This window comes from Ranitomeya imitator, chromosome 4 (genome assembly GCF_032444005.1).
Source record: "Ranitomeya imitator isolate aRanImi1 chromosome 4, aRanImi1.pri, whole genome shotgun sequence".
NCBI classification, from domain to species: domain Eukaryota; kingdom Metazoa; phylum Chordata; class Amphibia; order Anura; family Dendrobatidae; genus Ranitomeya; species Ranitomeya imitator.
Window position 1 is genome coordinate 600,439,097 of NC_091285.1, and position 13,658 is coordinate 600,452,754.

General features: G+C 42.2%; 1 protein-coding gene across 3 annotated transcripts in view; it reads left to right on the top strand.

The window, feature by feature from the left end:
- Positions 1–13,658, top strand: part of TET3 (tet methylcytosine dioxygenase 3) — a 101,207-nt gene that overhangs the window by 59,126 nt on the left and 28,423 nt on the right. For all 3 annotated transcript variants that reach the window (XM_069766514.1, XM_069766515.1, XM_069766516.1), the window contains 2 exons: positions 13,119–13,209; positions 13,396–13,489. In XM_069766514.1, coding sequence (XP_069622615.1) covers positions 13,119–13,209; positions 13,396–13,489 — 185 coding nt within the window. The remainder of the gene's footprint in view (positions 1–13,118; positions 13,210–13,395; positions 13,490–13,658) is intronic.

Consider the following 13,658-nt stretch of genomic DNA (forward strand, 5'->3'; position numbering starts at 1 on the left):
TATTTTTCATGCTGCATAGGCAGCATGAATAGTAAAAAGTTGGTCACACAGGGTTAATAGCAGCGTTAACCGAGTACATTACACCGCGGTCAACGCTGCCATTAACCCTGTGTGAGCGCTGACTGGAGGGGAATATGCGGGTACCGGGCAGTGACTGCGGGGAGGAAGGAGCGGCCATTTTCTTCCGGACTGTGCCCGTAGCTGATTGGTCGTGGCAAAATCAGCGACTTGGATTTCCATGACAGACAGAGGCCGCGACCAATGAATATCCGTGACAGACAGAAAGACGGAAGTGACCCTTAGACAATTATGTAGTAGATCTATCTATCTATACACACACACACACACACACAAACACACACACACACTTTTATATATAGATGGAAGGTAACATGGGACCCATTAAACTGTATGGAACGTAATGGTAGGCCCATTATTCTGTATGGAGGACTGTGTGGGGATCACAGTTGGGGCATCATACTGTTGGGGTCCCCATACTTTGCGGGGGGTCACTGTAGGGTTACATGAAAGGTATAGTGGAGGAAATCACTGTGGGGGTATCATACTGTTTGGGGGCACTTGTTGGTATCATACTTTATGGGTTCAATGACAGAGCAATCTAGAGGCTTCAGAAGAAGGAAAGCTACTTTGTATGGGCAGCAAAGTTGTGAGATATGCTCTTCTCTGACCCCACCAAATATTTAGTGTGTGGGTTTTTTTTTTTTTGGTGGGGCCCAATTAGAACTTCTGCTATGGGCCCCATTATTATCTATGTACGCCTCTGCCTGTGACGAAATACCAATGCTATGGCCGTTTGGTTAATTTAAATGTACTTTACTTCATGGGAAAGTTTGTTTCCATTTGAAAAGGTTCATCGCTATATTTGATCAAGGGAAAACTTCCTCAATTGTAGACATTTTTTTAATAAATACCAAGGCCTTCCCGTGACTTTGTCCAAGTTTTTAATTTTGGCCCTCTCTGTATGGGAGTTTGATAGCCCTAAAGCTATGTGACAGCTTACAGCAAAATGTCTTGTAATTGAGTTACATGTATGCAGGTGGCTCCCCCTAGTGGCGGCTGTAGAAGCTGGAGTTCTGCATCAGAGAACTAAAGCTCCTGCTAATATAACGGTCTATTAATAAATTAATACACAGATACTTTATAACTTCAAGGTTGGACGTTTCACGTTTGATGTATAATTTTATAGATGTGTCAATTAAAAAAAATACATATACAGCAGTACAAGAAAGGTCAGGGAACAATCCAGGCTTGGGAGATTATTCTCCCCCACATACAGGTCCTTCTCAAAAAATTAGCATATAGTGTTAAATTTCATTATTTACCATAATGTAATGATTACAATTAAACTTTCATATATTATAGATTCATTATCCACCAACTGAAATTTGTCAGGTCTTTTATTGTTTTAATACTGATGATTTTGGCATACAACTCCTGATAACCCAAAAAACCTGTCTCAATAAATTAGCATATTTCACCTATCCAATCAAATAAAAGTGTTTTTTAATAACAAACAAAAAAACCAACAAATAATAATGTTCAGTTATGCACTCAATACTTGGTCGGGAATCCTTTGGCAGAAATGACTGCTTCAATGCGGCGTGGCATGGAGGCAATCAGCCTGTGACACTGCTGAGAAGTTATGGAGGCCCAGGATGCTTCAATAGCGGCCTTAAGCTCATCCAGAGTGTTGGGTCTTGCGTCTCTCAACTTTCTCTTCACAATATCCCACAGATTCTCTATGGGGTTCAGGTCAGGAGAGTTGGCAGGCCAATTGAGCACAGTAATACCATGGTCAGTAAACCATTTACCAGTGGTTTTGGCACTGTGAGCAGGTGCCAGGTCGTGCTGAAAAATGAAATCTTCATCTCCATAAAGCATTTCAGCCGATGGAAGCATGAAGTGCTCCAAAATCTCCTGATAGCTAGCTGCATTGACCCTGCCCTTGATGAAACACAGTGGACCAACACCAGCAGCTGACATGGCACCCCACACCATCACTGACTGTGGGTACTTGACACTGGACTTCAGGCATTTTGGCATTTCCTTCTCCCCAGTCTTCCTCCAGACTCTGGCACCTTGATTTCCGAATGACATGCAAAATTTGCTTTCATCAGAAAAAAGTACTTGGGACCACTTAGCAACAGTCCAGTGCTGCTTCTCTGTAGCTCAAAAGTGGCTTTACCTGGGGAATGCGGCACCTGTAGCCCATTTCCTGCACACGCCTGTGCACGGTGGCTCTGGATGTTTCCACACCAGACTCAGTCCACTGCTTCCTCAGGTTCCCCAAGGTCTGGAATCGGTCCTTCTCCACAATCTTCCTCAGGGTCCGGTCTCCTCTTCTCGTTGTACAGCGTTTTCTGCCACATTGTTTCCTTCCAACAGACTTACCATTGAGGTGCCTTGATACAGCACTCTGGGAACAGCCTATTTGTTGAGAAATTTCTTTCTGGGTCTTACCCTCTTGCTTGAGGGTGTCAATGATGGCCTTCTTGACATCTGTCAGGTCGCTAGTCTTACCCATGATGGGGGTTTTGAGTAATGAACCAGGCAGGGAGTTTATAAAAGCCTCAGGTATCTTTTGCATGTGTTTAGAGTTAATTAGTTGATTCATAAGATTAGGGTAATAGGTCGTTTAGAGAACCTTTTCTTGATATGCTAATTTATTGAGACAGGTTTTTTGGGTTATCAGGAGTTGTATGCCAAAATCATCAGTATTAAAACAATAAAAGACCTGACAAATTTCAGTTGGTGGATAATGAATCTATAATATATGAAAGTTTAATTGTAATCATTACATTATGGTAAATAATGAAATTTAACACTATATGCTAATTTTTTGAGAAGGACCTGTATATTGTAACCTTGAACTTGAGCCTATGTTACTATAATGGTCTGTCCGCATGAAGGGTGTGACTGAGTGTAAGACCGTCCGTGACCAGTTTTCTTCCCAGGAATGCTGCAGTAACGACATCTGCTCTCTGTAAGACATTCTTGCAGCAGCCGAGGGGGCAGAACATAATCTATCTGCATTGCTGCTTTCTGCTCCACAGTACAATTTATCACTGTTATTGGCCTTGTCAAGGGAAAAAACTAAATGCCTCCTAGCTGCTGTGATGTGGATGGTAGGAGAGTTTTATCTCTGGCGCTTTGTGTCACTTGCTTACATTTTTTTATATAATTGATTAGTAACCCTATCGTGTCTGCACATATAAAAAAAAATCACTCCGGTCGCGATCGTCCTCAGGAAAATAAGTTCTCTAACCATTTTGAAGCTTGGAGTGAGTATGCAATCATAAAGTTTGTCCGGTCAGTATATTATTTATTATTATTATTTTTATTAGTATAGTGCCTTTTATTCCATGGCGCTTTACATGTGAGGAGGGGTATACATAATAAACAAGTACAATAATCTTAAACAATACAAGTTACGACTGGTACAGGAGGAGAGAGGACCCTGCCCGCGAGGGCTCACAATCTACAAGGGATGGGTGAGGATACAGTAGGTGAGGATAGAGCTGGTCATGCAGTGGTTTGGTCTATCGGTGGTTACTGCAGGTTATAGGCTTGTCAGAAGAGGTGGGTCTTCAGGTTTTTTTGAAGATTTCCATGGTAGGTGAGAGTCTGGTGTGTTGGGGTAGAGGGTTCCAGAGTAGGGGTGATGCACGAGAGAAATCTTGTATGCGATTGTGGGAAGAGGAGATAAGAGGGGAGTAGAGAAGGAGATCTTGTGAGGATCGGAGGTTGCGTGCAGGAAAGTACCAGGAGACGAGGTCACAGATGTATGGAGGAGACAGGTTGTGGATGGCTTTGTACGTCATGGTTAGGGTTTTGTACTGGAGTCTCTGGGTAATAGAGAGCCAGTGAAGGAATTGACAGAGGGGAGAGGCCGGGGAATAGCGGGGGGACAGGTGGATTAGTCGGGCAGCAGGGTTTAGAATAGATTGGAGGGGTGCGAGAGTATATATTAAGTCTTCAATATCATTAGTGGGGAAAAGGGGTGTACATTGAAATTATTGAGCATCAAAGCAGAATGCGTGTATTGTAGGAACACTGTATTTGTTCTCCCCACTCTATCCCGTATTCACCACATGAACAGTTTAGAGACCTTAGAAAACTATGATGCCACCACAGTCAGCCATACACAGTATGATTCCCCCCACACAGTATCATGGCCCTGACAGACCCCCTACATACAATATTATGGCCCGCACAGCCCCCACACTCACAAGTACTGACAAACAAACTCGCCTAGCCCCAGTTCCTCGATGCCGCATGTGGACGGAGGCTCCAGCCAGCCAGCACAATATAGTTACTCCGATGCGCAGGCTGAATGGTACGCCACTGGCTGTTTGCCTGTGGAGAGGTTCAGACAAGACCTCTGTATAGCGTATGGGCATTTTTAGACTTGCTAACAAATTTTTGCCAGAGTGACTTTTTATATACTAGTTTTTAACCTCATCCTCTGACAATTCCCTCGTTACTTCTTGGGAGGCACATAAGGCTTTTGTGTAGGGTCGTCAAAGACGGATATGCTGTAAACATATCAATCCTTATGAGATGATGGGTTTTGGGTGTTTCAAATTAACTCCTAGTTCTGCAAGTGTAAAGGGGTTTTCCAGGACTTGTCATTTTCCTAGTAGCGCAGTGGCTCAGTAATTGGCATAGTTGCCTTTTAACGCTTGGGTCCTCATTTCACTATTCGACCAAGGACAACGTCGTCCATGGAGTTGGTATATTTTCCATGGAACCAGGTATTCTGGTTTTCTTCCACCCTCCAAAGATGTTCTAATAGACAATTTGGTTAGCAGGCCCCATAGGAACTAAAAAATTGTTTGTGAAGCGCTAAGGCATATGTTGGTGCTATACAAAAACCACAAATGAAAAAAAAAATAGACTTTGTGATCATAACCTAATAAATGAGCCATAGCACGGCTTTCTAATCCGATGCTGCTTGAGTTGTCTCCATCAGTCCTCTTACTTGTTAAATTATGTAATTTTTGTGACCACTGCAGCCAATCGCTGGCCTTGGCAGCCAAGAATCACGCATGCCAGCATCACTACTAAAGCTGGATTTCCTCCAGCTGACTGGAAGTGCTAACAGATCACACAAAAGTGGTCAGGATGATGTGCTTCTGAGGACAATTATCTTTTAACCAACCAAAAGACTGATTTACCCTACACATTTTGGTCGTCCGTTGCGTGATCATCAGACTATTTACAATGCCTGATTATTGCGAAACGAGCATTTGTAGTAACACTTATTCAGGATATCTGTACAGTGTAAGAGTCTATCCAAAAATAAGGGATTTCTCCAGCTGAGACATCCTTAAGCACGGAACTTGAGGGACCATTTGTAGTTGAATGCAAAGTGGAAGGAGGGATTCTGGCTTCATCAGTTGCAAAAGTTTATTCGAGTAAGGCCCCTTTCACACATCAGTTTTTTGCCATCAGTCGCAATCCGTCGAATTTTGAAAAAAAAAAAACGGATCCAGCGACTGATGCCGCCTGATCCGCTTTTTTCACACAGACTTGTATTAGCAACGGATTGCGACAGATGGCCTCACGTTTCATCCGTCGTTTGCCGGATCCGTCGAAAATTGTTTGGCTGGAGACAACGGACAAAGTAACGTTTTTTGTGTCTGTCGAAAAAGCAGACAGCGACATATCCGTTTGCTAGAATGGAAGCCTATGGCGCCGGATCTGTTTTTAACTGAGCATGCTCCGATCCAATTAGCCAGATCCGCCAGTAGGATCCGTCCAAAAAACGGATCAGTCTCATCAGTTTTTCACAATCTGCGACGGATCTGTCGATCTGTGGAGCCAACGGATTGTGACTGACAGCAAAAAACTGATGTGTGAAAGGGGCCTAAAATGGATTCCATAATCTCAGTGGATACACCAAGCATTTTGAACGCAAGCCTGCGTTCCTTGTCAGAGCTCACAAAGAACACAGCTGTGACAAAGAACGCAGGCCTGGGTCCGAAACGCGTTGCTCTATCCACTGTGATTATGGAAACCATTTTACTGGAATAAACTTTTTTGCAATTGATGAAGCTGGAATCCCTCCTTCCTTTTCGCAGTGTACTAGCACCTTAACGACCCTGACTATGCAAGAAGGAGGTATAGTTGTACCATAGTGTAAGATACAAAAAAAGCCACTCCAGGAACAATGGATACAGTCTGTCTTCTGTATAGGGCAGGGTCTAAAGGGATGGGGTCTGTCACATGGATTCAAAAACACCAGAGCGAGAGGTCATGTGCCCCCCAAGGCCGTGCACTGGAAATGGCACAGTGTAGAACTTCTGCCTAGAGTGTTTCCTTAGCTGATGGTCTGGCAAGGTTGTTGCGGGTGGTTTAAAGTCCCCCAGCTGCCCTACTATTTTATATAAACTTGCACAACCAGAATGAGTGTTTCCAATAAAACCACAGAGATCATCTCCTTGGCCTATACTTTGCACACTACTGAGCCCTTACTTATTTTGCTTTTGTAGGTCCATAACATCAATTGACTTATAGATTGTAATAGATCGTAGGAAACCTTTATCGCTAAAGTAAGCAGACTATCATGTAAGCATTTACAGGCGTTTCTGTAAAATATCTTTGCAATGCTGCCGCTGTGTCATCAAAGTGTGGTGTAATCTGATCTAAGATGTCCACCTGACTACTCTGAGGAGATCCAATGCCCGGGGCGTTCATCGTAGGATTGTTACAAGGACGGCGAGCTCGGTAAACCCGTGATCAATAACTCATTATGGAAGTTCAGCAGATTCCACAAAGTAATCAATTCTGCATGTGATCATACACGACCTTGTGTACCAGTAACATACTTGGGTGGCAGCTGTACGAGGAGTGGGCATACTGTAAAGAGGATAGTAATGGGTGGTTTATATTCTAAAGCACGTGTGCGTATACACAAACCCACACACACACTGTTGTGCAAACGGGTTACACAGATGTGGAAAACAATAGTAAGAATGCTTTAAAAAATAAAAATGTTAATTTATCTTTATTAATTATCAAAATCAAAGTGAAGGAACAAAATGTTATCTCCTAAATCAAATGCGTACTTTTGTGTGACCACCTTTCAAACCACCAACCCACAAGGGCCTTCAAAACCGCATCAAACCATCAATTCTTCTAGGTACTCGGTCCATGTGAAAAGACTGTTGTCTAAACGGCACTGTTGGATTACACCTCTGTGTGCTGTCCGATTTTTAACCTGACCGCACACATCTGTATTATACGTTCATGTGAATGAGCCCTTATGGCTGTTCAGATGACCATATTTCACATGGAGCAATTGTCCTTGTGGTAAAAAAAAATCAAAGCGTTCAGCACTATTCTTTTCAGATTTTCGGATCATCCGAATTGCATCCAATATTTTCTGATACATTACCACTATGACCTAGGAAACTGCATTTGATCATGTAGGTTTTAAGCTGTTGATGTATAAAATCGGATGCAACATGAGCGTAAAAAATGAGTACACGGGTGAAAATGTGGATGAAAATCATCTGAGTGTTCTGGATGAAATATGGATGACTTTTCATACTTGTCTTAACCCGGCTTTAGAACCTGTCAGCACAAGCTATTACATATCTAATAAGAAAATAAGGAGATGATGAGTTCAAAGAACAGGTCAGAAGGTTTTTAAACCCCAAACCAACGTGATTCATATGAAAACCCTATAATGTTGATGACCTTTGTTTGTGGCTCCATTTGATAGAAATACATCTCCCCTATTGGCCGCCTGCCGCCGGCCTCCTGTCAGTGATTGATGGGTCACTCTTCTCTGGGACCTTATTCCCCACCTGAAATTTTATGCAAGTGCCGTCATCCTCAGGGTTGGGGCATGCACAGGAAGGTCCTGATGACGTTCGAGAGCTGGACTATCAATCTGGGCATACAACGTCACTTGCGCGAGATCTCAGGCGGGAGCAGGTCACATAGAGTAACCCCGTTAGTCAGTGACAGGAGGCTGGTGGCAAGGGAGTAAAAAAGGGGTAGAGGCCGGAGATCTGAAAGTGCAGGACCAAACGAATGGATTTCTATAGGACTGAGGCATAGACTTGTGAAACAAAATTATGGACATCATCAACAATATAGGAACTTTTACATTTCAAATGGAATAAATGGCGCTATAATAATAATGGATGTTAATTTTGGTTCTAAAAATCAGCAGGTCTTGTTTCTTCTCCGGCATGCTCATGACTGTTCCCCCATCTCTGTGAGTAATTCACCTTATACTTCTGTGCTCTCTCTGCTCCTATACAGCGCATTTGCTATCAGATTGTATCTCCTGCCATCTACATCAGTATAGCTGCTGTGTGATTTTTGTCTGCTGGAGCTGGATATAGCAAAACCCAACTGTCCTGCACCCCTCCATAACGACAGTGCATAGTTGTGCTTGTTTCCTGCTGTTGATGCGTGTAGCAGAAGCTTTTCCTCTGTCATACGCATCAATAGAGCAGCATTTGAATTTTCACGTCACTGATCTCTCAGCAGTGGGCAACAAACACAGCTCAGCTTACCTGAACCCCAATACACAGCAGTATATGTCTCTTCAATCCTCTGTATTCAGCCCCATCCTGCAATATATCTCTCCACACAGCTCCTCTATATACCTAGCCCTCCTGCAGTATTTTTCCCCCCAGCCCTTCTATACAGATCCTTATCTTGCAGTACATCTGTTACCAGCACACACACATGGCTGCTTCCTGCTATGCGCTCTGCACTGTAAAGGAGGCTCTATCCTCTATCCGTGACATAATACATTACAGTAGAAGCTGAGCTATCCTGGCAGGATGCCAGCGGAGAGTGAGCCTGCACTGTGCAGCATGGGCCAGGACCCCCAGAGCTACAGGGCAGAACCAAAGGCAACTGAAGGGTAGATGGAGCATGGAGGGGCATCCACGGGAGAGGGGTGATGTGTGCAAAATGGGGAATATTTAAAAAATGGGTTATATTGGTACACGTGAATAAATGTGTGTACATTGAAACAATACCGCTTTGTGATTTCGGGACCACCTCCTTTAAGACCACAGCATCCTGGACACAGATTTCACATCCAGCATATTAGGGACTTTTCAAAATGGAAGGGAATGAAGATTGCAATTTTTTTTTTTACTTGGGGTAACCACCAAAATATGTAAAATAATGTCGCTGATCTGTGGAAAACCAAGCTGGACTAATATTAATATATATATATATATATATATATATATATATATATATATATATATATATATATATATATATATATATATATATATATATATATATATATACTAGATAGCAGCCCGATTCTAAAGAATCGGGAGTCTAGAATCCATATATACTTTATTTATTCAAATGTAAGAATAATACAATTAATAAATAATAGTAAGAAAGAACAAAAATAATAGGCAGTATATGGAGAAAACACCAAACAAAAGTTCAAAATTGGTGTGAAAATGTCACTGAACCACTTCACAACTAAATATATATAGTTTTGGTAAATGGTATTATCATTTTTTTGACGAAATTCGGCAGGAGCTTGAAGAGCAACGTCACTGGGCCCGCCTCCACGCAGTAGAAACTTGCTGTGAGGTAAAAATTCAAAAATCACACCAAAATGGCGGGCGGAGTGTGTCACAGTACGGCACGTTTCTGATTGGTCGCTCGCAGCAGGCGGCAACCAATCAGACACTGGACACTGTTTACGTCACTTATCTCCGGACATTAGCTCCGGACATTATCTCCGCACATTGGCTCCGGACATTAGCTCCGGACAAAGCCACGGAAGTTGGCACAAATTGCAGGAAGTAGTATTCTAGGCAATTATATATATATATATATATATATATATATATATATATATATATATATATATATATATATATATATATATATATATATATATATACTATTGAACCCATTCTACGCCCGGGTGGCGAGCATTTATATTGGTATATGGTCTCCATCCTGGTATGTGCTGCACCATCCTGCGTCCCCATTCTGTCATGTGCTGCACCCATCCTGCGCCCCCATTCTGTCATGTGCTGCTCCCATCCTGCGCCCCCATTCTAACATGTGCTGCACCCATCCTGCGCCTCCATTCTGTCATTTGCTGCTCCCATCCTGCTCCCCCATCCTGTCATGTGCTGCTTCCATCCTGCGCCCCCGATCTGTCATGTGCTGCTCCATCCTGTACCCCCGTTCTGTCATGTGCTGCTGCCATCCTGCGCCCCCGTTCTGTCATGCTACTGCCATCCTGCACCCCCGTTCTGTCATGTGCTGCCCTATTCTATCATGTGCTGCTCCCATCCTGCGCCACCGTTCTGTAATTTGCTGCTCCCATCCATATGCCCCATACGCTGCTCCATAAAGGTTTATGGCCCCCATAAGATGCCCCATAGTATATGCCCCGTACACTGCTCCATAAAGGTTTACGGCTCCATAAGATGCTCCATAGTATATGCCCCGTACACTGCTCCATAAAGGTTTATGGCCCCCATAAGATGCTCCATATTATATGCCCCCGTACACTGCTCCATTATGGTTGATGGCCCCCATAAGATGCTCCATTGTATATGCCCCCGTACACTGCTCCATTAGGGTTGATGGCCCCCATAAGATGCTCCATTGTATGCTGCTGCTATATAAAAAAAATACCATACTCGCCTATCGTCGCTGGGCGCCGAGTGCTCGGGGGCCTGAGCAGGCGGGGACACCGGTGCATTGTGGGGGTCAGGTGCCGGTATCGCCGCTAGCTCACGTCCCCCAGCACTTGCTATATTCACCTGGCCGTGATCCAGCGCTGCACGCCGCTCCGTGTTCCGGCTCCTCTGGCTGTGACTGTTCAGTCAGAGGGCGGCACGCATTAAGCGCGTCATCGCACCCTCTGAACTGTGAACGTCACAGGCAGAGGACCCGGAACACGGAGCCGCATGCAGCGCTGGAACGGGGGACAGGTGAATATAATACTTACCCTCCTGGCGCGTCCACGGTCCCTGCCTCTCCTTTGGAGATCGCGGTGTGCGTTCAGTGTTTACGCATACCGCGATCTCCTGGGAGCGTCACTCTGTGGAGCGTCACTCTGTGGGGTCCAGACTGCGCCGGCGCTTGCGCAGTCTATAAAGGCTCCGGACAGAGTGACGCTCCCAGCCAGCGTGTGTGTATATGTGTGTGTGTATATATGTATATATATGTACTAGATGGCAGCCCGATTCTAAAGAATCGGAGTCTAGAATCCATATATACTTTATTTATTCAAATGTAAGAATAATACAATTAATAAATAATAGTAAGAAAGAACAAAAATAATAGGCAGTATATGGAGAAAACGCCAAACAAAAGTTCAAAATTGGTGTGAAAATGTCACTGAACCACTTCACAACTAAATATATATAGTTTTGGTAAATGGTATTATCATTTTTTTGACGAAATTCGGCAGGAGCTTGAAGAGCAACGTCACTGGGCCCGCCTCCACGCAGTAGAAACTTGCTGTGAGGTAAAAATTCAAAAATCACACCAAAATGGCGGGCGGAGTGTGTCACAGTACGGCACGTTTCTGATTGGTCGCTCGCAGCAGGCGGCAACCAATCAGACACTGGACACTGTTGACGTCACTTATCTCCGGACATTAGCTCCGGACATTAGCTCCGGACATTAGCTCCGGACAAAGCCACGGAAGTTGGCACAAATTGCAGGAAGTAGTATTCTAGGCAATTATATATTGGATAAATAAATATATATATATATATATATATATATATATATATATATATATATATATATATATATATATATATATATATATATACACATATATATATATATACATATATATATATATATATATATATATATATATATATATGTGTATATATATTTATTTATCCAATATATAATTGCCTAGAATACTACTTCCTGCAATTTGTGCCAACTTCCGTGGCTTTGTCCGGAGCTAATGTCCGGAGATAAGTGACGTCAACAGTGTCCAGTGTCTGATTGGTTGCCGCCTGCTGCGAGCGACCAATCAGAAACGTGCCGTACTGTGACCCACTCCGCCCGCCATTTTGGTGTGATTTTTGAATTTTTACCTCACAGCAAGTTTCTACTGCGTGGAGGCGGGCCCAGTGACGTTGCTCTTCAAGCTCCTGCCGAATTTCGTCAAAAAAATTATAATACCATTTACCAAAACTATATATATTTAGTTGTGAGGTGGTTCAGTGACATTTTCACACCAATTTTGAACTTTTGTTTGGTGTTTTCTCCATATACTGCCTATTATTTTTGTTCTTTCTTACTATTATTTATTAATTGTATTATTCTTACATTTGAATAAATAAAGTATATATGGATTCTAGACTCCGATTCTTTAGAATCGGGCTGCCATCTAGTACATATATATATATATATATATATATATATATATATATATATATATATATATATATATATATATATATATATATATATATATATATATATATATATATATATATATATATATATATATATATATATATATATATATATATATATATATATGTATGTATATATATGTATGTATATGTATATATATATATATATATATATATATATATATATGTATGTATATATATATATATATATATATATATATATATATATATAAATGTATATGTAATTTATTTATTTGTTAAAAAAATAAGTATCCATAAAATACCTTTTTATTGTTCGTCTATTTTTAAAGGGACACTGTCACCTGAATTTGGAGGGAACAATCTTCAGCCATAGGGGCGGGGTTTTTGGGTGTTTGATTCACCCTTTCCTTACCCGCTGGCTGCAATATTGGATTGAAGTTCATTCTCTGTCCTCCATAGTACACGCCTGCGCTGTGCAATCTTGCCTTGTGCAGGCATGTACTACGGAGGACAGAGAATGAACTTCAATCCAATATTGCAGCCAGCGGGTAAGGAAAGGGTGAATCAAACACCCAAAAACCCCACCTCCATGGCTGAAGATTGTTCCCTCCAAATTCAGGTGACAGTGTCCCTTTAAGGCTGGTGTCTGCCATCGCTGGTGCTCTTGGAGGGCTTCCTCATGATCAGTGTCCTATTTCTTTGCAGAACAAATTAATGAGAAGGATGAAGGACCGTATTACACTCACCTTGGATCTGGACCAACTGTAGCCTCAATTAGAGAATTAATGGAGGAAAGGTAAGTAGGACGGGGCAAGGTTTTGCTGACAGTTAACCCTGTTTGGCTCATGGGTTATCACTACTTGCTTGCGAGAATTGCAAAGGTTTTGTGTTTTCTTAATGATTTTTTTTTCTCCCTGAGAGTTAATTAGCTTACATATAATAATGTTTTTTTTATTTATGCAGTTGTTGTTATTCTTTTCAGGTATGGAGAGAAAGGGAATGCTATCCGCATTGAAAAAGTCATTTACACAGGAAAAGAAGGGAAGAGCTCCAGGGGTTGCCCCATTGCTAAATGGGTAGGTGATTGCACATATTCATATTTGACCAAAAGTTTTCTTTTCTGACAGATGAACCTCCTGTTCTTATTGAGCGTTTAGTTCATGTTTTCATCTATTTGATGATGGCACCTTTTTTGGTTATGCACCAGTTCAGACTAGATTGCTGTTCAGTCAGTTTTTCTATATC